Below are 26790 nucleotides of genomic sequence, written 5' to 3'. Positions count from 1 at the left end.
CTCTGGAATGCATCTCAAGGATAACATGTGTTCTTAAAGCACTCTCATTTTCTTTGTAGGTGAAAGTACTGAGCTGTAAAAGGTGAACCATATATACTGCATATTGAAAAACAGTGCCTTTCATTTATAACAAGTTTATTTTTTTTTGAAAACTCACAACCAGCCATGGCTCTGTAGTCCCTTAATTCCTACTATTTTCGCTGTAATTACAATAAAAGTATTAAGCGAATGTCTGAAAAGCTTTTATTTCTATTTACATAAAACATGAAATTCACACATTCATAATCTGGGGGAAAAAAACCTTCCAATAAAACGCCACACCTGTTGGGATTTAAAAGACATTTAAAAAGGAAGTTTAAAGTAGGCAATACGAATTTCAGGAAAAGACGAATTGCTTGAAGGCTACACACTCATCATTCGAGGTGCAATACTCATTGACATCAGTTCTTGGAAAAGTAGTTTGCAGGCATAGGGCATCCTCACCAGAGAGATCTGGGGGGAAAAAGAGAAGAGATTAGCCTATGTTAGCAAAAACATTTCATTCCAGAAAACATTCTATATCTTTATTTTTAAAAAAACCCACAGATTAGGACGCTCAGAAAAGAGCACCATGAAATAATTGTTAAAAGGCTTCAAAGACTGTGAAAGTAACAGTGATAAAAACATCTTTGGGAACAAGTTGGGAAATGTGAGAAAATTTAGAAAGGCACTGCTCAGTACTGGCCAAGCTTCACTGGAGAGGTGTGATGGAATATGCACCTGGAGGAACAATGTAGGAAGAGTCTGGCAACACAGAACGTTCCCAGAGAGAGGCACAGATTAAGAGACCGCACAAGTAGAAAAGGAGAGGAAAAAAGTTCAGGGTAACCACACTGTTGAATCTCACGGGATATAACTAGTATGTTAGTAGGTTGTTGATTTAGTTTGGCAAGATTTTGTCTATTAGCTATAAGCAAATAGAGGACTGAACTTAATTGCATTTCATTGTGTCCTCTCTGGGCTTGGGGCCTGACAGAAAACCTTCTATGTACAGCATGCTGCAGACAAGAAAGCCAATTTCTTCAATGTCAACACCCTCCTAACCTGGGTGAGGAGGAAGGATTTAAAGATGATGCAACCATTGAGTATTAGGGGTTCCACGATATCGAAATGTACATTAAAAGGGGCCCTGACCTCCAGCCAACCATTGTTTGGAATCTCTCTCTCTTTCACGCACACACAAAGAGACACACAACTCTATTTTACAGTATGTCAATTTAAAGTGAAGTAGAACTTGGCATCATCATAATTTAAGTATTAAAGACACACTTTAAAAGCAAAGATTATTACGTTCAGGAAAATAAAATGACATTTTGTAATACTGTTTAAGAGAACAGCATTTTCAGCTTTTTAAAATTCAGTGGCATTATTTCAGAAATTTTCCTAACTCTTCTGAATAGATAGGAGAGTTTTATGCTCTCCCTCCTGCAGCTAATGACTCTGATTATATTGGATACATGATGGATAACTTTAGTGCCTCAAGGTGAGACGAAGATAAACATTTAAAAGAATGAGAGAAGGATGAAATGGAATGGGCAGCATTTTCCTACCCTCTTTACATACCTGTGTCTTATTACGACAACCCCTGCATTCATAGGTGTGGGTCCGGGTGTTTGCTATTGCCATTAGCCCACACAAGTTGCATACATGAACCTGATATGGATCTGAGGCTTCAAACAATCTTTCCCTTAGGAACTGGGCCGCTCCATGAGCAATCTGACAGTCTCGTTCCATCTCTCCAAACCGAAGACCTCCATCGCTTGGGTGGGGTGGGGTGGGGGAGAAAAAAATCATGTTCACTTCTTTATTTTTCCAATCTAGAAAAACTACCCAATTGAGCTGCCCGTTATTATTATTATTATTGCTTTATTTACGGTCACAGACCAAAACACGACTACTACAAAAGAGACATAGGAGAATTGATCATAGTATCATAGCAGTCAGTCACCAAAAGCTGAACTAAGAGAGGTTACAGCGTTCTCCTCTAATGGTTACAGCTCTTAAGAAAAATTTGGAAACCGGAGAGGTGATGTATGAGGAGACATCTCCGAGGCAATATACAAACAAATTACAGCCATTAGGTCTAGAAGGGACGATTTCAAGAAGAGACAGTAACTTAGATCTGTCTGCGCTATACATAGGGCAAAATAGAAGGACGTGCTCCGCTGTTTCAACCTCGGCTCTGTCACAAGGGCACAGCCGCTCGTTAATCGGGAGCCTCTTGAAACGACCATCCAAAAGTGCTGAAGGCAAGACATTAAAGCAAGCTAGGGAAAAAGTTCTTCTATACTTGGGAATGGTTAGAGTATAAAAATAGGAAGCCATCCTCAATCTATGAGCTGCCCGTTATTCCTGCCCCCAATTAATGTAAGAAGCTACTAGTGGAGAAGCCAGCTCATGTACCAAAAATGCTCCTAATGAAATGAAGTCTTAAAAAAACAAAACATACCAGAAGCTCCAAAGAAGTACTACCCATACACATTGTCAATACAAGACAAGCTAAGGAAAATAATTAAAGAAGACAATATATTTCTCAACAATATATTTTAGCACTCCCATCTGGGCTCCTGGCATTTCTGGTCTTATTATTTTTCTAACCCTCATAGTTGCAAATAATATCACTAAAAGCTATGAAAAGACCCGGGGAAATCTCAGAAACTAGTGGCATTTTCTTGTAAGATTTCTAAGGACTCTGGCTTCAATACTTTGCTGAAATAAAGACAAATTGGAAAGCATAATAAAAGGGCATCTATTTCTTACCGAGATCGACCCTCCATAGGTTGCCTGTTAAGGATCTGAATAGGTCCTCTTGCCCTGGAATGAATTTTATCATCTACCATGTGTTTTAGCCGCTGGTAGTAAGTGGGGCCAATAAAGATCTGTGATGTGATTTTGCGACCAGTAAAGCCATTGTACAGAACCTGCAAAAAGTAATTGCTCCTGTTATAATAGCATATCAGTGCAGGAAACAGACAGAATGAAACTTCTCACTCATCCGTTGTATCAGATTACCTCATTTCCTCTCAGATGATACCCATAATCAGAGAGCAAGTTTGAAATCTTCTGCACGTTGACTGCATCATTAAAAGGTGTAGCATCACCTATCTCCCCTTTATTTGCTGATACCTGGAAAAGGAGAAGCAAAGACTAGCAATTTTTACACCACTCCTCATAATAACTGTCTAAAATGAAACTGGGAAGATTATATTCTAACTCCCATTGAAGGGTAGAGCTCACTGAGTCACTTTACTTAAACTGAAGGGCTTCTGCAAGCCAAAAATCAGAGGAATGGGGACTATGTACTACTTACTCTGACTTCTTTGGAGGAAGGAAGAAAAGAGTAAACATAAACTAAACATTAAAAGAATTTTAAATCATATTATGCTAATTTAGAGATTGTGTTTCCCCAGCATCTAGATTAACGCCACGACCCAGAGAGTTAGCTTTTTAATTTGAAAATAAAATGGCTCCAGATTGCAAGAGATAAAAACTGATTTAACCTTGGATGGGTATACTACAGTCAGAGATGTCCCTGGAAGCTCTGAAAAAGAGCATGATGGAGAATATCTCAGTTCCAAGCAGCGAGACCTACCTTTCCTTGAAGACATTCAATCAAGTGACCAATGGTCATTCGCGAAGGGATAGCGTGGGGATTGATAATTATATCAGGAGTGATACCTTCACAGGTAAATGGCATATCCTAAAAATGAAAACAGATCAGAATCATTTTCCACAGCACCATTTTTTCTTGATTATAGTTTGCTTAATCTGCTGGATTTTTTTTGCATGATATAAGTCACAAAATAAACTGTACAACTTCTTTATTCTGTCAGGTATTTGATCAATTATGAATTTACTATACTGTACATACTCATGGATAAGTTGAGAGTTTTAAGTGCCATTATACACTAAAAAAAAGGAATTCGACTTATCTGCAGATGGACTTGTCACTGAGCAAAGGTAATTCTTGTTAACAATCATAATTGAGACTGGCAAATCAGTCCTTAAGCAAATCGGTTTTTAAATCAAAACTCATGACCATAACTGTGCTTAAGATTTTACTTCAGTTTACACTTCCTTTATAACAAGGATACAATCCTAAACAGCTGAGAGCCCAACGAGAAGGAAAAGTTTCCAGAATTTGACTCTCAAGGAAGCTATAAAAAAGGGCAAATGTTCTATCTGCTTTCCCTCACTCCCTACCCTTTGAATTGCTCATCCCAGCACTAGGATATTTAGCAAGAAAATGGATGTTCGAATTTACCTTATTTTTCGGAGTATAAGACGCACCAAGGTTTTGAAGAGGCAATTTTTTTAAAAAAGTGGGTAGGTAGATAGAGGGATAGAGAGGGAGAGAAAGAGAGAGAAATACATTAGGGAGGGAGGGAGGGAGAGTAGTTAGGTAGATAGATAAAGGGATAGAGAGAGAGAGAGAAATAGAGAAATACAGTAGGTAGGTAGGTAGGGAGAGTGTGTGTGTGTAGGTAGGTAGAGGGATAGAGAGAAACAGAGAGAAATACAGTAGATAGGTAGGTAGAGAGAGAGTAGATAGGTAGGTAGGTAGGTAGGTAGATAGAGGGAGAGAGAGAGAGAAATACAGGAGGGAGGGAGGGAGGGAGAGAGTAGGTAGGTAGATAGATGTTTCCAGGTGTATTTATCCATGTGTAGGAGAAGGAAATCGCTGACAATTTGCAGCACCTAACACTTTGTTTCTGCTGACACAGCACTTGATCAATCTAATTCTCATCAATCAGTTAAAGAGCTTTCCAAAAGGGGAGAAAAAAAGTTTTTGCACTCTGCAAACCTCCCAGAAATGGCCCGTTTTTCGCAAAAATTTGGCCCGTTTTTTTCAAATTAAAGGCATGAATAGCTCGGGGGGGGGGCTTGCAGAGTGCTCCTGGGGGGATGGGTCCCCCAAAAACGAGCAGAAAACAGCCCGTGTTTCATGAAAACGGGCCTGTTTTTTTGTCAGAAAAATTGCATGCATAGCTTTATGGAGGCTTATAGAGTGCTGCTGGGGGCTGGGGGGCAAAAAAAAAGTCCAATTTTTCTCTCATTTCTGCCCTCCTTAGCCACCAGGAGCTCTCTGAAAGCCTCCATAAGGGTATGCATGGCCATTTTGGTGAAGGGGCGGGGCTTCAGGAGGCAAAAAATGCTGTATTAGGTGTATAAGACACACCCAGATTTTCAGCCTCTTTTTTGAGGAAAAAAGGTGCGTCTTATACTCTGAAAAATACGATACATTCATTGAAGAGGGATTATATGGGAATAAGCAGACACATGAATGCAATTTCCCAGGAAAGAAAGAAAGAAAAGCCCTTAGTATGAAACTGATTCATGTTTCCTCAACTTCAGGGAGCAGCTGAAAAACTTGCCTTAGCACTTTTCAGGGAGATGCAGCACTGGGGAGAAAAGAAACTCAGGAAGAGCGCGCTTACTTAGGCAATCTATCTGCTCTGCAAGTATTGATGGGAGGGACAAAAATGGGTCAGGCACACAGGACAACACATACTGACTTCAGTGGTAAACACATGACTGAGATACTGCACACATTAGTTGCAAAGTTAAATGTCTATGGAGATTCTCGGTCATCCAGGTCATGGAGAATAGGTGAGGACGGGGACAGTCAGAGGTGGTATTTGCGGGGTCTCTGAACTACTTAAAATTTCTGCTAGCGGTTCCCTAGAACCAGTCAGAACCTGCTGAATACCACCTCTGACAATACCAATAAAGCAACTGATATATTCTAAGTAGTGTAAAAACCAAGGGGTTATTTCAAATCCAATCGGCTAAGCATGATATCCTCTACATCAAAAACAAAATTGGAGGCATTTACCTCTTGCCTGTACTGGATACCACAGGTACCTTTCTGACCATGTCTACTAGCAAACTTATCTCCAATCTGTGGTATTCGGACAGACCGTACCTGGAGAGATAAAATAATAATAATTTATTGCACGAACTATTCACAAACGTTGGATTTAGTCTTGCAGACACATTTGCACAACTCCTATACTTACTCTTATTTTACAAAACTTGTATCCTTCCTGGTTCAAGGTTATCATGACCTGGTCAACAATACCAGTTTCACTAGTGCGTAGAAAAGTGCTGCAATCCCTTTTGGTGTAGCGGCGATTGGTGCTCTCCAGTTCGTCTTCGTTCTCGGGCAAAGTTACTGTCTTGCCAATGATGACATCATCTCCCGAGACGCGTACGCCAGGTGCAATCAAACCATCATCGTCCAGCTTGTCATAGATGGCATGCCTCATCCCTGAGAAAAGAAGAAAGCATCACGTGCTTCCAAATCAGGGCTTCTGCTTGTTCCCCTTTTCTAATAGGATAACATTTCTAGGCTAATACTATTTTGTTTTTACTCGAGTGCCATTCTGAATTCAGAAAGAAAAATCCATTTCTGCTTGATTCCCTTTTTAGACTAATATTACATATGCATAACTCAGTGACAATGACAGGTAAGGCAGGATCACTCACTTGTAACCCCTCTGAAATCACATTCTTCTTTGCAAATAGCATAAACACCTGAAACCTGGGAAATTCTATTACGGAGCAGTTATCTACGCTCTCTGTCTTCACAATGTATTCCTGGTCACTATCCATTTCTTACCCTGGCATGTTTCACGACTAGGTTTCTCAAACACTTCTTCTTGGTCGTATCCTTTTTTGGACTCCTGTTCTTTATAAGAACGATAGAAGACAGATCTAATGGAAGAGAGAAGTGACACCATCAGCTCCAAGTCAGACAGCACTCTTTTAGTTCAGGTTGAGACATGATCTAACATTCTTCAGCAGCATGCTGACATACATTAGCAAAATATCCACAGGAGATTGGAAGCCTATGGACTAAAACCACCACCACAACTAACCTTTAATCTAAAAGTGTAGCAAAAAGGTAAGTTTCTGACAACAAAAGCAAAGAAAAAATATTTGATGACTAACACCTACAGAGAACCATTGAAGTGAAATCTTTGATACAACAGAACACTGCAAAGAGCATACCAAGAATACTTTAAAGCTAGTGGCCTATTTCTTATAAGCATGTGAAATAGTTTTTTAATAGGGAAATAGAAATGTGGCACAATGTGAAATATTTAATAAGCCAAACCTGAAAAACCCTCTGTCAACAGCAGAGCGATTCATGATAACAGAATCTTCTTGATTATATCCTGTATATGAAGCTATAGCGACTATAGAGTTGATGCCTGTAAAAGATTCAAGAATACACTTCAATTATGCACACATTATTTTCACTTTACAGATTGAGTATTAATGCAAAATAAGCTATAATTTCTCAGTAACTTTATGCTGTTTTCTACAGTATGATGGGATGAGAATACAAACACACCCAGTGACCTCCTATGTAATAGCTTGCTGTTATCATCAGAAGATAGGTTTTGGAGCAGGTATGGAATTTGCTTACAATTTCACAAGTTCCTTCAACCATGTCCTTCAGAAATGTCTCCAAATCCTGTTCATTTGCTATCTATATTTAAAGACTGGACCATCATGAACATAAACATTCCAAGAATTTAAAACTGGCTAATTAGATCATAGTTGAAACTTTTATAAATATTTTATGCTTGTTAAAATTGGAAAACAAACAGTGCAAAATGTAATAAGAATGTGCACACCCAAATACAAGCAATAACTGAGGTAGATATGAACAAGATACAGAAATAGAAAGAATGCATCTAAGGAATACTAATTACAGTTTTGACCATTGCTTTGCTAGCTTATGCCAAAAAGTACTATGCTCTGACAAATATATTAAACAAGCACGGCTAATTTAAGGAGCAAGCTAAGAAATATTTCAAAGTTGTAATGTTTTTCCTTTGTGATCCAGACACAACTGGCACTGCTTTTTAGTGTATTAATGAAACCTAATTGATTAAAGGTATAGGAAAAAGATTACTGAGGTAAATTTCTCACTACCAGTATTAAGATCACACAGCAGCTATTGCTAAATCATCAATTAACAAATATCAAATACAAAAAAAAAGGCCCACATCTCAGTGAAAATTCATTATTGGTATTCCGGAAATAAATATTTATATTAGCTTTAAAAAAAGGCACTTTTGGCATATCTCTTTAAGAAGTGGGTTGCTTCTTTAAAGGTTGAGGTTTTATACTTGGAAGGTTTAATATTTGCACTAATCAGCAATTTGCAACCATACCTGCTGGCAACTCTCTGAACCTCAAATATTCCATAGACCGTGTGGTCACAAGGGGCTTCTGAGGATAATATAAAACATGGGCCAGTGTATCCATACGGACATGGAAATTAGTGATATAAACTCCCATGGCTTGTTTTCCCATAGCAGATTGGTATGTATTCCTAGGAGACTATTAAAAAAGGAGAAAATGTGTTAGGATTTAAAAAAAAAAAACCTTCAAAATTAATGCATAAAATTATCCCATCAAATCATAAACTCTTAATTTAAAATACTATAAACTAAAGTCCAACAAACCTGATTGTGATCTGGAAATGGAATAATAGACGCACAAACTCCTAGAATCATGGAGGGGTGAATCTCACAGTGTGTATATGTGGAACAATATGCCACGCCTTTCTCCTGCAAGTCATCTGGAGTCATAGCCAGCATAACAGTCTCCTCTTCTAGAGTGTCAATGTATTCTACCACACCACTGGCCACCAAATCCTGCCAGCTAAACAAAATTAATTTTAATTAATGCAACTACATAGAGTTCTAAGAACAAACGTGGCAATTTATATCTGAATTCCAAGAAACTACATATTGTTCCATGTAATGAAAAACTAAAAGTATAAGCATGCACATATTATCATATTACCCTTAATTTTGTCCCTTCAGGTACAATAGGCATTTGCTCCATGCCTTCATTAGTTTACAGTTTTGTTTTGTTTTTGCTTAATGCATATACTGCAGAAACCAATCTCTTGATTCCTTAGAATTCAGCCCCTTTTTAAACTTCCTGTCTTAGCTGTCTAACCCACTAAAAATAAAGTGTACTGAATATTGTCCACACTCAACTCTGAACATAAGAATCTGTGATGAACCCATTGATCTATCTGGCTGTCAAAAGATGGTGGCAAAAGGGAATCTCTAATGCAGGGGTGTCAAACTCGATTTCATTGAGGGCCGCATCAGGGTTGTGTTTGACCTCGGCGGGGTGGGGGCCAGCTTGATGTCACTCATGTCAGGGGCACCTATGGTGGTCAAGAGTTAAGGCAGGACTTCCCTCTCTCATTATAATCTCCTTCCTTCTTTTTTCTTTCCTCTTCATTCTTTCTTCTCCCTTCCCCTCTTTCCTTCCTTGCTCTCTTCCCTTTTTTTTTTCTTTTTCTTTGTCTTTCCTCTTTCCCCTGTCTCTTCTTGGATGCTCAAATGCAAAAGGGGAAACATTTCTGCTTTTGTTTTGTTTTGAGTTCGTTTTGCTATCCCTCTGCCAGTGAAAACAAAGCCCAGGGGGCCACGTGTGCCCCTCCCGAGATCCATTTTCGCTGGAAGAGGCACCATGGCCTGGTCCTTCGCTGTTTACAGGGTGGTCACAGGGGTCAGATCTAAGTACCCACCAGGCCAAATCTGGCCCGCGGACCTTGAGTTTCACACACCTGCTCTAATGCAACCTGGGAAAGAGATAGGAAAGGGAAGTGCTGTAACATTCAAGAGTTCACATATATTTTCTGTATTTTGCAACTTTCATATTTAGCATACAGTAACTCTAGGAATTTCAAAAACACCTTTGTTGCTTTGATGAATGAACGGGAATTACGAGGAGAAATGTAAGCAAGAAAAAGAACTATTTTTCGCAAGGTAAGAATAGCTGCTTTCTACCACATCCAAGAGGAATACCATCCAAAATGGTAGCAGGACTTGTTCCTAGCAGCACTTGAATTGTACTAGCAAAGCCAAATCACTCTAGAAAATGCCCAGCGTTTCAGACAAAACTTTTCTCATTCCTAAAACTGTTCCCAGAAGGAAAGACTTTATTCACTTCTTGTATAGAGCCGTGGTGTCGCAGTAGGTAGAATGGAGTACTGCAGGCTACTTCTGCTGATCACCGGCTGCCAGCAGTTTGGCAAACTGAATCTCATCAGGCTAAAGGTTGACTCGCTTTCCATCCTTCTGAGGTGGGTAAAATGAGGACCCAGATTGTTGGGGCCTATATGCTAACTCTGTAAACCACTTAGAGAGGGCTGTAAAGCACTGTGAAGCAGTATTTAAATCTAAGTGCTATTGCATGAGTTGGACCCTTAGTTTAAGGCCTCAATAACGTAACCACTCTTTTCAAGTCCTGCTCATTTCCACATAATATTTTAGCAGACACAATTATCTCCAGAGCTGAATTTGCTTGGTTATGCACCTTCTTTAGCTAATGACCCTTCCAATGAATGCCTGGAATTTTCTCTTCTCTTCCCATGAAAAGTATCTTTGAGGAAAGACAAGTACTAAATCCCAGAAAAGGAGAACATTTGAGGATAACCCCACCTGTAGTTGTTATATTCACGTTCTTTCAACTGGTCGATATGCCTCTTCTTCAGTAACAGTTTTTGTTTTTCCACAATTAGAAGTGGGCGGCAGATCCTACCCGCATCAGTATAAATGCGAATTTCTCGTTCCCTGATATCTCTGATCATGGACACCTGCGTGGGAAGAGACAGTTCTTATAAACACTTTCAACTAGCCATTTTTCGCAGACAGATTGAAAATATCGAAACACCATGTTCTCAGATGCTCCCCCCCCCCCCCCAACATTTTGCAAGTTGTGAAAATGGTGCTCTTCAGGCAGGCTTTTGTAGCTTAATAGCGATTAGTCAATCCTGATGTCAGATAAGAGCAATTGAATAGCTGAAGAGTCAAGGTGAACATTCTGAACCACACACGGCATTCAGAGAGATTATCACTCTGTTTTAATTCATCAAAAGTATATAGAATTTAAATTAAATCACCAATCTTTTTTCTAGATCAACATATTTTATTTATTTTATTTTTTGGTCTAGGTTAGCACCTTTATAGGGCAGCTGGAATTACAACAAAATTTACCTCAGATACAATGATGTCCATTTGCCGCCGCAGTTTCCTCAGCGTATTCATAAGTTGCTCTGGATCTTTGTGGATTCCAACCCAGCAACCATTCACAAATATTTTTGTGGCGCTTATGGTAAAAAGAGAAAGAGCAGTTAAGCTGCTGCTTTAGAGTGAACCATATAGAAGCTAATGGAATTACATTGTACTTGGTTCTTACTCTGCAATTGCCGCTGGGGAGATTTCTTCCAGGTTTTCCATACTCCATTCTTCTAAAAATTCCAGAATTGGGGATGGCTGAGACCCCACAGAAATATAGGCCATCAGAGCAAGGTTCTTCACAAGTCCCACAGCATGACCCTAAGAACACACACAGGCTAAGCTTTCAATCTTAACAAGCTCTGTTATGCAGTTTTTGAAATTATAATATCATTTAATAATTATAATAACATTTAAGACAAGACTCAAGACTGTTATATGAGAATGGATCTTGAGGCACATTTGATGGAAGACCTTTGAAGACCTGTGAAACCCTTTTTAAAGATTTTGTGGACCATCCTGTAATAATTGCCCTGAATTTGGGCAGTTGGTTTGTTAAAACATTCCTGCTGTTTCAAGATACTGTAGAAATAATAAGGAAATGTGTGACAAAAACCTAGAACAAACCTAACACTTAAAAAAAAAACCTGCAGGATTCTCGCAGAAATGGGAGAAAAGGAATATCCTAGCCTAAGTTACTTTATAGTAATACCACACTCACTGCAGCTCTTCCATAAATGTACCTTGTGTGCTTGCCACTGTTCACAGATAACTCAGTTCACAAATCCTTCACGTTAACTTACTGAGTTTCATTACCAACCAATTTTAACTTGAGAAGATGTTTAAAAATCTGAAAAAAAACTAAATACGCAGAAAAAGATGGTAATGATAAGGAGGCCTCTTTCATGGAAGCTGTCCTTCCCACATGCATTTTTATAAGCATCATTTATACAGCAATTTTGCCTATGAAAATTAGGCTAATTGTCCTATGCAATCTAAATTACCCTATGCAAAGTAGCCTAATTCACATGGGAAAAACCTTACAGCTCCAATTTTTTGGAAAATTCCATTCACTGATGGTATAGAGGCACTTAAATACAATCTTTGCATTACCTCTGGGGTTTCGGCAGGACAAACCATTCCCCACAAAGTGTTGTGCAACTGCCTGGGCTTTGCTAGTTTACCATCTCTTCCAATAGGTGAGTTTAAGCGTCGCAAATGGGAAAGTGTAGAAGCAAAGGTGAGGCGATTCAATACCTGAAAAAAATGCAATCAAGGACATTTTTAGGCTTTTCATAACATACGAAACCGATATATTGTTTCTATAAAGCCGTGCTGGTGAACACGTGCCCGAAGTGACACATAGAACCATGTTGCCTGGCATGCGCGGTGTCACCCGTTCCTCTTCTGGGTTTCTGACATGCATGCGGGTGACGATCACCTGGCCTTTGTGACCTGGAACTTGGAAGAGCTGGTCTTCTGTTTTCCGGCGTGAGCATGCGCGCCGGCCAACTGATCATCGTGCACACATGCGTGGCAGTAACCAGAAGACTAGCTGGCTGGTGCACGTACGCCTGCTGGAAACTGGAAGTTCATTTTCTGGCACACATATGCCCCCTTGGTTGCTCCACTTCCAGGTTACGGCCCCGACGAGCATGAGCGCACTCCCTTTTTGGCACTTGATGCCGAAAAGGTTTGCCATCACTACTATAAGGTCTAAAAGTTATGTTATCAACTATGAGGAATATGTCACTGACAGTGAGTCACTGAGAGTGAGCTGGGTAGCCATATAAATTTTCTTAATAAATAATTACAGAAGTTTTATTTACAATATTTATCACATATAATTTGAGCACCATATTTTACTAATCTAATTAAGCATAGTTTAATTCTGAATTATTAAAGGACCAAAGAATGGGCACTTTTAACAAAGAACAAAATCTAATTATTCTCGCGGGTAGAAATTTACTGAAATCCTTTAAAAGTGCAATTTTATTTTATTTTTAAAGGATTTATTCTCTTAACACTGTAATTCCTCAGCTACATTTAATTTTCCTCACCCAGATAAGATTCATTCTACAATTCTTTTATAACTGTAGCAAATTTCTTGGGCACTCCGAGAATGATCATAAAAATCAGAGAGCCTCAACCATTATCTGCAATGTGAAAGATGGGCAAATCTAGAAGTTTGAATTTTTAAAAAGTTTCTTCCCCGTGGATTAAAATATCATTTATTCCTTCCACCTATGCACTAAATATCTGCAATAAAAGAGATTATTTTATGTACTAAGCGGGAAGGAAGAGGCACAAGGAAGCTATACAGTGTAACTGTACTAAGAACATTTTGGATAAAAGATCCATTTGGAAACAAATAATCTAATGCCAAAGAATTAGGACTGCTGTTGTTTGAGGAAGAGGGTGGCTCAGGGTTAAGATACTGAGAAGAGAAGCTAAGGTAGAAGGAATAAAATGAAGGCTGGGCAGAAAATGGGGCAAACAAGGCAGGTAAAGAACTATTTATTTAGGAAAGAATAAGGAAAATAAAATGAGTATCCTTATATTTCAGCCAACCCTTCAGCCAGTTAGAATTTCTGTCATTCTCTAAAAAGAATTCAGGTGATATAGCCATGTCTCTACTGAGCTGATAACTTTAAAGAACCTAAATTTGAATAGCAGGAGTATCTAAAACAAAACACACACTTTCACACAACAGGCAATACACTTACTTGCGATACTCCAGCTCTAGCCTGGTGAGCTTTCTTCTGATCTCCCCAGTTGCCAGTTGCTAATGAATATTTCAAACCATCTGAAATAATCCTTGTTTTAATTGCCAATTCCAAGTTAAAATCTTTGCCTCTGTCAATGAATTTCTGGGCATATATTCTAACTTCTTTCAGCAAATTCTTAAACATTCTGTTTGGGGGAACAGAAACATTGAATAACAATAAGTGCAATTTTGCATATTTCCCCATAATCTTCCACATACAATACCAAGCCAAAAGGTCTCTATTTGCAAAAGATTAGGCACAGTTGAAACCAGGTTGCAACAGGACAAACATTCTCAGGATGGATACCAGAGGAATAAACTTTTCAACTATGTCAGAACATGTAAATCACTCAGATACTATCAATATGATTATCCTGACATTGTACAATGAAGCATTTGGGGAAAAAACAGTTTATGTTTCAAAAAAACACATTAAGTAAAAGACGAGATTGATAAGCAAAATCTTTCATGTCTTCCACTATTTTCTGTCTCCTTGATTATCCAAGCACTATTTAAAAAGAAGAATTGAGAACTGTTTCAAATAGTCTAGAAGAGCAATGCGTTTCAGTAATCATGATAATTTCAATTGGTCTGACAGTTAATGCAAAATTAAAGGGTCTCAACATTTTATTGGATATAAAGTCAACAATCCTTAAAACGTGCATTATTCTATTCTTTCAGAGTAAGCAATATTTGTGCAAGGAAGGGAAAAAAGAGTAGAAAGCAAAAACACTAAGGGCAAGATATAAAGGAAAAGGAAATTAATATTAGTTTACAAATACACTATTAATTATAGCTTTCTATACCATTCTGTCCTTGCAAACCAGCTTGCTTCCATGCACTATCAATATATTGCCTTTTATTCTCTAAACCTGACATTTTCTCTCTCTTTGAAGGCATTACCGTAATTTCAGCTAACCCATGATATTCCCAGACTTTTCTGTCCTCCATTCATTGTTCCTTCATATATTTCTCTCACAATGTTCTAGAATCAAACCAACTTAATATATTTCTTTTGCACAGCTTTCATAACAGTCAATCATTTTTTTTATTCAATTCACATTTAACCATCACCCATCTCTTATAAACAGATTATCCTGCAGGCCATCATAGTCTACAGAGAAATATGTATATTTTTACACATAACTTTTCAAAAAGGTGCAGTGCACTTAGCCAATCTAAAGTAATAATGACTACATCAGGGGTGTCCAAACTTGGCAACTTTAAGACTTGTGGACTTCAACTTCCAGAATTCTGGAAGTTGAAGTCCACAAGTCTTAAAGTTGCCAAGTTTGGACACCCCTGGACTACATGTACTCACCCTCTGAAGAGGAAAGCAAGCAATGGTCCTGCCAGGTCAAGCCGCTTGTTGCCATAGTGATCCCTATCGTCTAGTTCCCGTCTCCCCAAGGCTGCTAGCAGCAATCTATGAACCATGTACCTGAGAAACAGTGATTGACATAGATTACAGGAAGGTAGAAGTGTAGGTTTCTGGATTGTGTACATAATACAAATCAGCCATTTACTCCCAATAAAGGAATCTGCCCAATCCATCATCTATTCAGAAAATCAAATTGTCATCCCAAGTATCTCACTGCATGTTATTTAAATTTGCTGCCAACAGTTTTAAAGCTGTAATTAGCAAAATTCAACTTTGTTTTTTTGTAGATAACAAAACCCAGAATATCTGTACAATCATTCAGGAACCTTTAATTTATCTTATAAAAAATCTATTGTAAATAGATCAGTTTTTCTTTCCAAAATATTAATGAAATGCTATTTCATTTCACTATATAAACTACAATAAATAAATGGAATAAAGAGAAATTCTGATACTGAGGTCCCCCCAACAGCATAATTCATTCAGAAACTTTCCACTGTACCTTTGACCCCCTGCACTTAAATAAATAAATAATAAAATAATAAATAACCAATAAAGCACTGATCCCAGTGACCGACCCAAATTCAATTTGGCCTCATTATCCTGGGACACATACATTTGCCTTCATTCGTAATAAAACACTAGTTGAGTTTAAGACAGCATTTCATTGCATCACACTGAGCCAGTAAATGAACTTTACAAATTCACTGGCCCATAAATAAAATACTCTCTCCCAAAGCAGCAAGATGTTCCATTTTTATCATTTTTCCCACCAACAGGTATTGCAAATATGAATCTCCCCTACCTGGAGCATTTTACCCATGTTGATTTCAACTGCCATAATCCCCAGCCAATATGAGCACATATACATTTACATGGATAGTATTCTTTATCAATACATACCCAAGAAAATAAGCCTTTTTAGTTTCACAGAAGTCACTGACACCAACATGTGGAAGCATCTCTTTCTGTAAGACTTCTTTGGCGTACTTGATTCTCTTCTCTTTAGTGACACCAGGCTTTGCACCTCTTGAACCAATGAAATTCAACGCAACGTTCTGTTCCTGAATCACAAATGCTTCATCCAAAGAAGGCTTAACCTATTGCACATATAAAAAGAAAATGAGAGTTACCTTCTTTAAGGAACTCCTTGGCATTTAGAAATACATCATTAAATAAAGATGCACAAAAATAGTCAAAAGTCAACAACTTCTAGCATGTTTCCTGCATGTGAAACAAAAGTTTATCAATGGTCACAAATAAGGATAACATTATGTAATATCTAAGTTTCTAAAGCAAAATTAGGAAATTATAGTTGAAAGTACTTTATACCTTACAGTAAAGTGAAGTACCTTTCTGATCACAAGAAGAAGAACTGAACAAGTAAGAGCTAATTCTACCTCTTCTACTAGAAAGTAAGGATTTTGGATTTCTTCCTGTTCCATAAAGCAAACTTCAGCTGACTTCAGTTCAATGTGATTTGGCTCATCCCTTAAATTTCATTCAAACACACTGTGACTGGTAAAGGATGCATAGGACAGTGAAGAAACTCTCTTTCTGTCTTAGAGTAGGAGTGTAGGGTCCATCTTCCAATTACCAAAAAGATACTTTGGAATAAGTCCAACTACCATTCTTGGAGGAGAAGCTAACAGTTAAGAGCTATATAGCCTCTTTGTGAACAAAGTTGGTGTCTGAAGAGGATCTATATACTGTACTTTATAGTCTTTATAAACATAGGTGGCTGCATCCCAGAGCTGCCATCCAAATGTCTATTGAGGCCAGTCACATGACACTACTCAAAATAATGCTGTGAAGCAGGAAAGAGGCAGTATTATGCTGGCTGTGAATGTCAGGCGCTGCATTCTCTTGCTCCATTTTTTATATTAGAACATGAAACTCATCTCCTCTGATTTCCTGTTTCTATAAGGAAGACAAGACTGTCTAATGAATGAACTCCTCCTAATCCTTTGCACACCAAGCTTCAGCCATACATTCTCTGTGATGGAATAGGTTGTGTTCAGTTAAACGATAGTTGTATCTGATTTTCTGCCATCCTGCATGTCCATTCTGGCATCAATGGACGTCATTCTTCAAACTGGCCAATCATGCTTTATTAGTGCTCCTTCTCATCAATATGAAGTTATTTCAGACTTCTGGACTGCTGATGCCCTGTATCTTGTCTGTCAAAGGTGCATTGGGAATGTTTCTGAATGACAACGCTGCTTGCCTCCTTTAAGTTTCCACACCTCTAGAGGCCTCACAAGACTCTTCAATTAACTGTCCAACTTCCAACTCTTAGGCCATTCTGTCATTTGGCCATGGCATCCTCCTCATGCATGATTCTATACATGCCTTGACCACATGGCAGTGAAAGAACTGATGGTCTGCTTCGCTCTTCTTTACTATCATCCTTTTATTCTCTAAGACATAGTTGATTCCTTCCTCCAGAACAGTGGTTCTCAACCTGTGGGTCGGGACCCCTTTGGGGGTCGAATGACCCTTTTACAGGGGTTGCCTAAGACCATCGGAAAACACATATTTTCGATGGTCTTAGGAATTGAGATACTAATTTTATGGTTGGGGGTCACCACAACATGAGGAACTGTATTAAAGGGTAGCGGCACTGGGAAGGTTGAGAACCACTGCTCTAGAAACTGCATGCAGTTCAATTTGCTTTGGAGTTTAATAAGCATAATCTAAAAATATACATTAATCTAATTTAGCAATTAATATATAGAAGCATGTACTTTACCATTTCCATCATCTCAGGATCCTCAAAGTCATAAATTATATGCTCCAAGATGTCTCTGTCAGATACAAACCCTAATGCACGGAACACAATAATGATGGGCACTTCCTGCTTGATATATGGCAAAGTTGCCACAATACGTTGACCTATCGCACTCTTCTTTGCACCCTAAAGTTAGAACAAACGGAACATCTATGCCATCAAACTGTTAGGCAATATTTGATAATTTTCAAATGCATTGCAATTTTTTTAAAAAAATAGTTGGATCTCTTGTCAACTCTCTCCCTTACACACACACACCCAAATCCCTTGGACCTGTGAACTCAAGTTGAGCAGAGAAAAATGCATCTCCAACTTCTAACCCTTGCATAGTTAACAGTTTCCAAGATCATTATAAGGTCCAGCAAGACAAGAATAGTCAGGCTCCTACCATCCAAGTCACCACAAAGCATCCACAAGAGTAACCAATGCAGTTTTTGTCCATGCCCAGGTCAAAGATATATAGATAACTCTCACACACAATTCAGAAATTGTTGTAGCTTTCCCTATTTGCAAATAGAGTCTCTAAGAATATAATGGGCTTAAAGCACCCAATTTTCTTAAACATCTCCCCACAGATCTTTAAAAAAAAAACACCAAGCAAAATAGTCCCATGAAGGTGGGGAAAGACTCTGGGAGATCCAACAGGATTTCTAACTGACTGGATTTTGATCTTGGTCTGCATATTTCACTCCTGCAAGAATGAAATAAATCTTACGTCTTGACAAATCAAGACAAGCACAATACAGACAGAAGGATGATCACTCTATTCATTTATCAATCCCTAGGTTTTTTTAAAGTTTTTTTTTAAGAATTGAAAATTATGAATTAAAAATTCTCACCTGCCCACCTCTGGCCAACATGCTAACCCATATAGTACTTGTTGGTCGAGAGGAGTTCTCCAGGCAAGAACGGCATTCTCCTGTGTATGCATATTTAGAATCTTTCTTTGCAAACACATATACTGTGTTTGTAGCCATTTTCTCTTGAGCAATCAGAACCTGTTTGCAGAATATAAACAAGCATTAAAAAACCCTGTTTAATAGCTAAATATTTTACTGTCTTTTGGAATGCTTCAAACTATACAAACATACAGAGTTGCTGGAAGTCATGATACACATAATAATTATTATGATTATGATTGATTATATTTATATTATTATTTTCATTTGTAAAAAAAACCATAACAGAACAGGCATGATACAAAGAATTCTAAGTTCCAATCTCCATTAAAAAAACCAAAACAATCTATTTTGTTTCAACCAAAACAGTTTCAACAAAACCTTTGTGTTTGTTGTATTTGTTAAATAGCTGAAAATCTCACACCTTCCTCACATATTTTGTAATTTTTAAATGCCCAGGTTATAATTCAATATAGACCAGATTGTTAATCAAAAAATACTGTATGACTCTTTTTTTAATAATCTTTTGAAGAAAAAAAAACCCTCTAAATTTAAATGTAAAGATGAATGTTCAAAAGGAACTGAAACTATGATATAGCAAGCAGATGAAAGATTCTTATTCATGCTTCCTTGCTGAATATACCTAAACCTTACCTTTTCTGACCCATTAATAATAAAATAGCCCCCAGGATCAAGAGGGCATTCATTCAGTTCACAAAGATCACGATCAGTCAAACCATTTAATAGGCAGTACGTGGATCGCAGCATGATTGGAATTTTTCCTATGAATGTTTTTTGATGTTGTGTCTGCAACTGGTCTTCTCCTTCCTTAATAACTGTCTTAGTTATATCCACATAGAGTGGTGCAGAATACCTTTGGAAGAAAATGTACAGTCTGTTTTATCTTCTCAAATCATTTAAATACCAATATAATAAAGATTATTTTGTACCACTGCACAGTTCTTCCAATAATTATACAATCCTTGTTTGTTCAATAAATAATAGAGGTAGACAGCTCTTACGTCAGATTTCTGAGTCTGGCTTCATTTGGCATCATAGGTGAAGGGGCACCATCTCTTTCCCAATGAGTAGGCTTGGACAGATAAATTTGTTCAAATTTCAAAAGATAACGTGGCTGAAAATAACATAAGCACAACATCCATTAGGCATCACACCCAGCAGCATCTTTATCAAATATATGAAGTGAGGAGAAGCTATGCGAACATTTTGATGAGGATCAAGAAACTGAAGGTGAATCTTGACCAAAAAGGAACATGAGAGAGAGCTAATTACATTCTCTGCGAATTTGGGAGATTACATCATCTGCTTTGGATGAAGGAATGGATCTATAACTGGAAGTTGCTCCTTAAACTGTTACTGCTGATAGAGTAAAAAGCAACCTCTGTAGCAAGAAGTGCCTTTTCATAGCCTGGATTAGTCCATTTTCTATAGCAATAATCTGGTTGCAATAATACATGCACTGACAATCTTAAACTGGGCCACCACAATATCTCTGCTTGTGGGTTACCTATGAAGTTGGCCTTGCAACTACAACTAGTGTAATATGTTACAGCTATATTGTCACATTGGACAGCCTAACAATAACATATTACATCTGCTTTTCTAATATTCACATTTCATTAAAGATTTTTTAAAAGGAAGATAATTAATATAAACAAAAGAAACCAAAGAGAAACCTAAAATTGAAATCAGAAATTGCCTTTTAGAAAGAGAAGCAGCTGATCTATACAGAGGTTGCCTCATGCCATTCTAGAAGCAGGAACCATTTTGGGAACAATCACAATTCTTGGATTGTGAGAACTGTGATTGTTTCCAAAATGGTGCCTGCTTCTGGGATGGCACCACACAGCTTCTATATAGGAAGTCTGCATTACACATCAGCTGCTACTCCTTGGGAAAGGCGATCTTCAGAAGAAGTAGAGCGAGGCAGGTGTGATGGAGTGGGAGAAACCCAAGGGTGAGGGACCCAGTGGTGCAAAAAGCAGTCCGAAAGCTTATGGGAGACCGAGGTGGGTCGGAACTAGGCCGAAGGAACCCAGGAGGGCAGGATGCGGAATAGGTAGGTAAGGGGAGCTATAATGTCCCTGCAGTTGGTTGTAAGGGCAGGTTGATTGCCAAGCACCTGAATTTTTGTCACATGATTGTAGGGACAATGCAGCACCCATAACTTTAGTACAGGTCATAAATACCTGTGTTCAGCAGTCATAACTTCAAATGACTACTGAATGTATGGCCGTAAGTAGAGGACTATCTATAGAAACTATTCTTGTTTGCTTATAATTTATCACCCAGATTTTATTTTTATTTTTTTGATGAGAAGCAGTATGTATGTGTGTGGATATGCTTGGATATGTGGTGCAAGATTTCTTTGCTGTTTTGTAACTAATATGCTGCAGTCCCCTTCAGATATTTTTTTTCTGAAGTGAAATAACAAGGTGAAATATTTTAAATAAATGTTAATACGCTGCGTAGCATACTGCCCACTGAGATTAAAAAACAAAACAAAATGCAAACATATACTTCCTTATTCAGACCACACATTTATTCTTCTATTATAAAACTCTCAACTAGCTCTTTTAGGATACACAACAATTGGCTGTTGACAAATAGCGACTTGTGTTTCACACTATCTTTAAAAACAGAACAGTCTCTTACTGGTTCTTCTACTTCACCGGTAGCATGTTGAGCTTCTGCTTGTAGATCAATTGGTGGGGCATCTTCTACAATTCTTTGCACAGACATCTGAATGAACTCATCAAAAGAATCCAGTTGCTGTCGAACCAGACCTTTTTCATCAAAGTAGGAGCTTTGGAAAATATTTTAGAGCCAGTCAATATTTAGATTCAATATTTATCATAGCACAGACAATCAAAAAAGAAGTGCTTCCACCTATATGAAATAAGAGAAAAACGCATCTTGCTATCTAAAATTTTTACTAGCAGCTGCTTTAAGTTATAACTTACAATCAACAACTCTTTTGAATTTGATGTATTGTCCAACAAATATAATGAATGGATCAGTAAAAATTGTATCTATATTGCCAAGATATAAAATATATATTCTACTTTTAATAGCCTTCAAACAATGTCTTCCTCATTACACTGGCAGGAGATAAAACATTTATTTACTCAAGAAGTAATCCTATTCACTTTATCCTAGCCCTTACTTTCTCACATTTACACACACACACACCCATGGGTGTGGGTGTGTGCCCGTGTGTATTATATATATAGTGTATTTCATTTTATATTTTTAGTATGAAATGTTACCTGATGACAATCCAGCATGCTTCTTGCCACAGATCTGGAGTGATTTCATCATCATCCTCATCATATTGCATATCTATTTAAAAAAAAGGGGGAGGTAAGGAACTTCTACAGCATCTTTTTAACCCTTTGCAGAGAGTTATTTTTAATGCTAACAGTGTATTATTTTTGATGTTTACTTCTAAAATCTCTGGACAATAAAATAGTAACCGTTTTTCAATTATCTTGAGCAGAGGTACGGAAGCAGAATCTAAGATATCTTTATAAATTATTTACCTTATATTTTACTACTGAGTTATTACTTTTATATTACATAATTTAACTTCTAATTTAAAATTTCTTTTTTTACAGGAGTAAAAAAAAATGTCCTACAATTATCTAGGAATAAATTTCATGTAACAATGGGACATATTCAAACCATTGCTTCTGCATTTGTCTGCGAAAGCAAAAATGTCTAATACAGATTAAAAATCACAGCAAGACCAAATAACTGAAAATAAATGCTGGATTTGTTTCTGGTCTGATCTCTAGTGACTGAAAAAAAACTATGCATGTTAACTGATAAATCCCACAACAACAGCCTTCAAATATCTGCACCAAATATCATTTTTCTAGATGCGCTTATATTTTGTAAACTGTATGTATTACATATCAGCGAGATAATTTAAACGTTTTAAAAATGAAACCCTACAAGCCAGCAGGCACAGAAAATGCCACACTGTCATTGAACTGCAGCGTGTCTTAACTGAAAAAAATTAGATATATTTTGTATCACTATACATTGAAACAAAGACACTTCGTATACTGGGGTTTGAAGTTGACTTGTTCTCCCGAAATACACTTAAAATATCCAGTTTAACCTGAGGCTGAACAATGGCTCTTATTCAAACGTCCTCACTTATATTGCATTATAATTCTAACAATGAGATCCATTCCACATCCACTTGGACCAATTCTACACTGTCCTCCTCCGACCTAAAAGCACGGAGAAGCCATCAATATCGGCCTGATCTGATTAGAACTTATCATAATACTTGCAATAAGCTAAACGAAATCCTTCGGATCCCCCACCATCTTTAACAGTATGGATTGATTAAAAAGCAGCCAGGCTAATTATTAGCAGGTAACTTCGGATGCCACCAAGAAAACAAACAGACAGAACAGTTTTAGGAGCCAGAAATGATATGGAATAAAGCCTCCCCGCCTCAAAGAGGCGAAGGCTCCCTTCTCCAAACAGCTGCCTTAATAAGAGACTCACCTTCGTCCGCATCATACATCTTGGCAAAGGTTCCTCTCGGCTAGTCACGAATACAAGCAAGATACTAGCCGCCACCAAGACGGCTCACTTCTGAAACAGAGGCACGGGATTATTATCGCGCTTGCGCGGAGCTCGCGTTTCTCGGCTACTTCCTATCGCTTCAAAACCTCATTTCCTTTCCCATTAGGGCCGTGCAAAGGCTTATGGTCCTTCGGCAAAACATTTGCGCATGCTTAGCCGTATAGTGGAGCTTCATGCGGGATTCCCCTTGTCCGGCTAGTTTTACTTTGCGAAAGACCTTGCCGTGAATTGTAATCCGAGGACGGGCTGCATAGGGTCCAAACATCCCCCCCCCCACTTCTAATATGCACTGTTGTGTGCAAAGATAGCAAGAATCGCGGTAGACAGGTTTTCTGGTTTATGGTTTGGTTTAGGATTTCTCTGTTAAAAGACGGTAAAAAGCAAAGTATCTCATGCAAATGAATGCCGCCCTGGTTTGGCAGGTGACAATTCACACAGATGGGCATTTGCTACAGCCTCAAGTATGTTTTGTTTTGGAGGTTTTCAAAAATATAGTATTTGTGCAGCTATTTCAAGAGTTTATTTTTCTCCCTGTCTTCCATAATATATCCTTAACAGTAATTCACTGCATTTACAAAATTCTCCTAAAAAATAATAGTCATTGAATTCATTAACTGGAGGCAAAAATATCTAATGGGTCACACAGACAGTTATTGATTCCCAGTCCGTTACTGATCTAGGAATAATTTGAATATAGATGGAATTGTACACTTCTTCAAGAACAGCAACCGTTTTAATGCTCTTTAAGATACCCAACGTGCTCATTTGCTTAAGAGAAGCATTCCTGTGGAATGCAGTAGAGTATACGGTTAATATGTTATTCCTAAATAAGTGAACACAGTTTGAAAATAAATTTGTTTTCAAGCAATGTTTACATCTGAATTTGTTGGTCATAGATTTCTGATTCAGTTGTGGATCAGTAGCTGCAAAAAAGAGTTTTGTGTGTGTTCCAGTATTGGTTGATTATGTGCCATTAAGTCATTTTCAATCCTAGAAACCAAATAGATTTTCCCCATGACATCTGTCCCTAACCTGTTCTTTCAAGTCTCCCAATTGGTACACTCATTGCCACTGTAACTTAACACATTCACCATGCTGATGGTTATTCTCTTCTTGTCTTCCACCTTTCCCAGCATCACAGCCTTTTTCTATGGAGTTAGGTCTTTGCACAATGTGTCCGAAGTAGGATAATTTGTGCCTGGTTATTTATGCTTTGAGTGACAACTCTGGATTGATTTTGTTAAGTCCTTGAGGCTACGACACCATTGACTATCATTACCGGCCCCTGATTGGTTGAGACGCGAGCAGCCAGCTGGTGGGAGAATGCAGCCATTCTATTGGTTCAGCGGCTGACTGCTCTAGTATAAAAAGGTCTGTCAGCTGTCAAATGCTGCTGTTTGCCCGGTCGAGGTTTGCCTTATATTTTGCCATGTTATACTGTTAATAAAGGTTGTATTGGCTTCAACCTGCCTTGCCTCAGTTCCTGTTTGCCTCGTTCTCCCTACAGGACACTGGTGACGAAGGTGGGATCAGGACTGAGGTAAAAGAAAAGCGAAGTCACTAATAAGAGCTGCCTCAAGTCACAGGCGATGAGAAGTTGCTCCAAGGCTAATTCCTCAAATTCTGTCCTTCTAAGGATGGCTAATCTACCGGCATGCAGCCCGGCCACTGAAACATGGGATGCCTACCTCGAGCGGTTCGAGTGCTTCCTGGAGGCAAACGACTTTACCGGTTTGTCCAGTGGCCGTAAAAGAGGATATTTTCTCAGCGCATGTGGCCACGAGATGTTTGGAACAGCCAGGGCTTTAGCAGCCCCTCAATCCGTCCATTCGATGCCTTGGGAGACTCTTTTGGAGAAACTTAAAAATAATAATAATAATAATAAATTTGGATTTATTAGCCGCTCCCTTTCCGGGCAGGACTCGGGGCGGCGTACACTAAGACATATATAAACATACATATATACACAGACATACATGCACGGAGGAGGTAATAGATTAAAACATTTAGACAAATTAAAACCATTAACATGCCCCGTTTAATAAAAACCCAATATACAATTAAAATTTAAAATTTAAAAAAGACAGTCAGGAGGAATATGAAAAAATTACGGTTGAGCCAGGCCGGATAATTGAAAGAGGTGGGTCTTCAACTGTACACGGAAGGAGCGGAGATCGGAAATAATCCTGATGTCACGGGGGAGGTCATTCCACAGGGCTGGGCCCATCACAGAGAAGGCTCTGCTCCTGGATGTCGCCCCCCGACACTGTTTGGCGGACGGCACCCGGAGAAGTCCCTCTCTGTGTGAGCGAATTGGTCGTAGGGATGTGTGGGGCAGGATGCGATCCTGCATGTAACTAGGTCCTATGCCATGAAGCGCTTTAAAGATCATAATCAAAACCTTGAAACGCACTCGGTAGACCACAGGAAGCCAGTGCAGCTCGCGCAGGAGAGGTGTTACAGGGGAGTATCTAGACCTCCCCATAATCACCCGCGCGGCCGCGTTCTGGACCAACTGTAGTCTCCGAGTGCATCTCAAGGGAAGCCCCATGTAGAGAGCATTGCAGTAGTCCAGGCGAGACGTCACTAGCGCATGGGTGACTGTGCGTAGGGCATCCCGGTCCAATAAGGGGCGCAATTGGCGCATCAGGCGGACCTGATGGAACGCCCCCCTTGCCACGGCTGTTACATGGTCATCCATGGACAGCCGGGCATCTAGGAGGACGCCCAAATTGCGCACCTGTTCCATGGGGGCTAGTTGCACGCCCCCAATGGCCAGAGATGGAAGCACCTGGTTGAACCGGGGGGCCGGAAGCCACAGCCACTCCGTCTTGGAAGGGTTGAGTTTTAGTCGGTTGCCATCCATCCAGACCCGTACGGCCTCCAAACACCGGGACATCATTACTCTCCAACTCCCTCACGCATAGCCAGACATTTTGCCGTGTTATACTGTTAATAAAGGTTGTGTTAGCTTCAACCTGCCTTGCCTCCGTTCCTGTCTGCCTCGTTCTCCCTACAGAACAGATTTATTTGATTATATGTTTGTTTTCATCATCTGTAGAGATTCTCAGTCATCCAGATCATGGTTGTCCTAAAGGTGCTTTTTTTGGGAGACAACTGGACTTTATTTTTTCCGTGAAGACGTTTCACTTCTCATCCAAGAAGCTTCTTCAGCTCTGATAGGATCTGTTTTCATAGCTGTCTATGGCGGGAGTTTTCTCCAACAC

General features: G+C 38.8%; 2 protein-coding genes across 2 annotated transcripts in view; one reads left to right on the top strand and one right to left on the bottom strand.

Moving 5' to 3' along the window:
- The window catches only part of IGFBP7 (insulin like growth factor binding protein 7), a 33707-nt gene extending 33468 nt beyond the window's left edge, over positions 1-239 (top strand). Inside the window, exon 5 of the mRNA XM_081940494.1 lies at positions 60-239. Coding sequence (XP_081796620.1) covers positions 60-79 — 20 coding nt within the window. The 3' untranslated portion in view covers positions 80-239. The remainder of the gene's footprint in view (positions 1-59) is intronic.
- On the bottom strand, positions 230-23650 carry POLR2B (RNA polymerase II subunit B). The gene is made up of 25 exons (XM_081940473.1): positions 23483-23650; positions 22228-22300; positions 21614-21764; positions 19960-20072; positions 19592-19811; positions 18878-19036; positions 18000-18164; positions 16151-16347; positions 15188-15307; positions 13826-14012; positions 12213-12356; positions 11281-11420; positions 11079-11190; positions 10524-10678; positions 8523-8721; positions 8229-8397; positions 7160-7256; positions 6662-6756; positions 6060-6310; positions 5876-5965; positions 3632-3739; positions 3052-3165; positions 2800-2960; positions 1603-1798; positions 230-492 (listed from the first exon to the last, which is right to left on the bottom strand). Exons 1-25 carry the CDS (start codon positions 23499-23501, stop codon positions 403-405), a joined length of 3525 nt encoding a protein of 1174 aa, XP_081796599.1. The 5' UTR covers positions 23502-23650; the 3' UTR covers positions 230-402.
- Between the last annotated feature and the right edge of the window lie 3140 nt (positions 23651-26790).

Source organism: Natrix helvetica (genome assembly GCF_964273705.1).
Source record: "Natrix helvetica genome assembly, chromosome: 2".
Classification (NCBI taxonomy): domain Eukaryota; kingdom Metazoa; phylum Chordata; class Lepidosauria; order Squamata; family Natricidae; genus Natrix; species Natrix helvetica.
The sequence above is the reverse complement of the archived record's forward strand: the minus strand, read 5'-3'. Positions and strand labels throughout refer to the sequence as shown.

Bases quoted from the DNA above. Each gene is read 5' to 3' on its own strand.
- POLR2B (XM_081940473.1), bottom strand. The intron at 21,765-22,227 runs GTAACATTTCAT...TATTTTCCAAAG, and splicing joins GCATGCTGGATTGTCATCAG to CTCCTACTTTGATGAAAAAG. The intron at 5,966-6,059 runs GTAAGTATAGGA...TTATCTCTCCAG, and splicing joins ACAAGTTTTGTAAAATAAGA to GTACGGTCTGTCCGAATACC.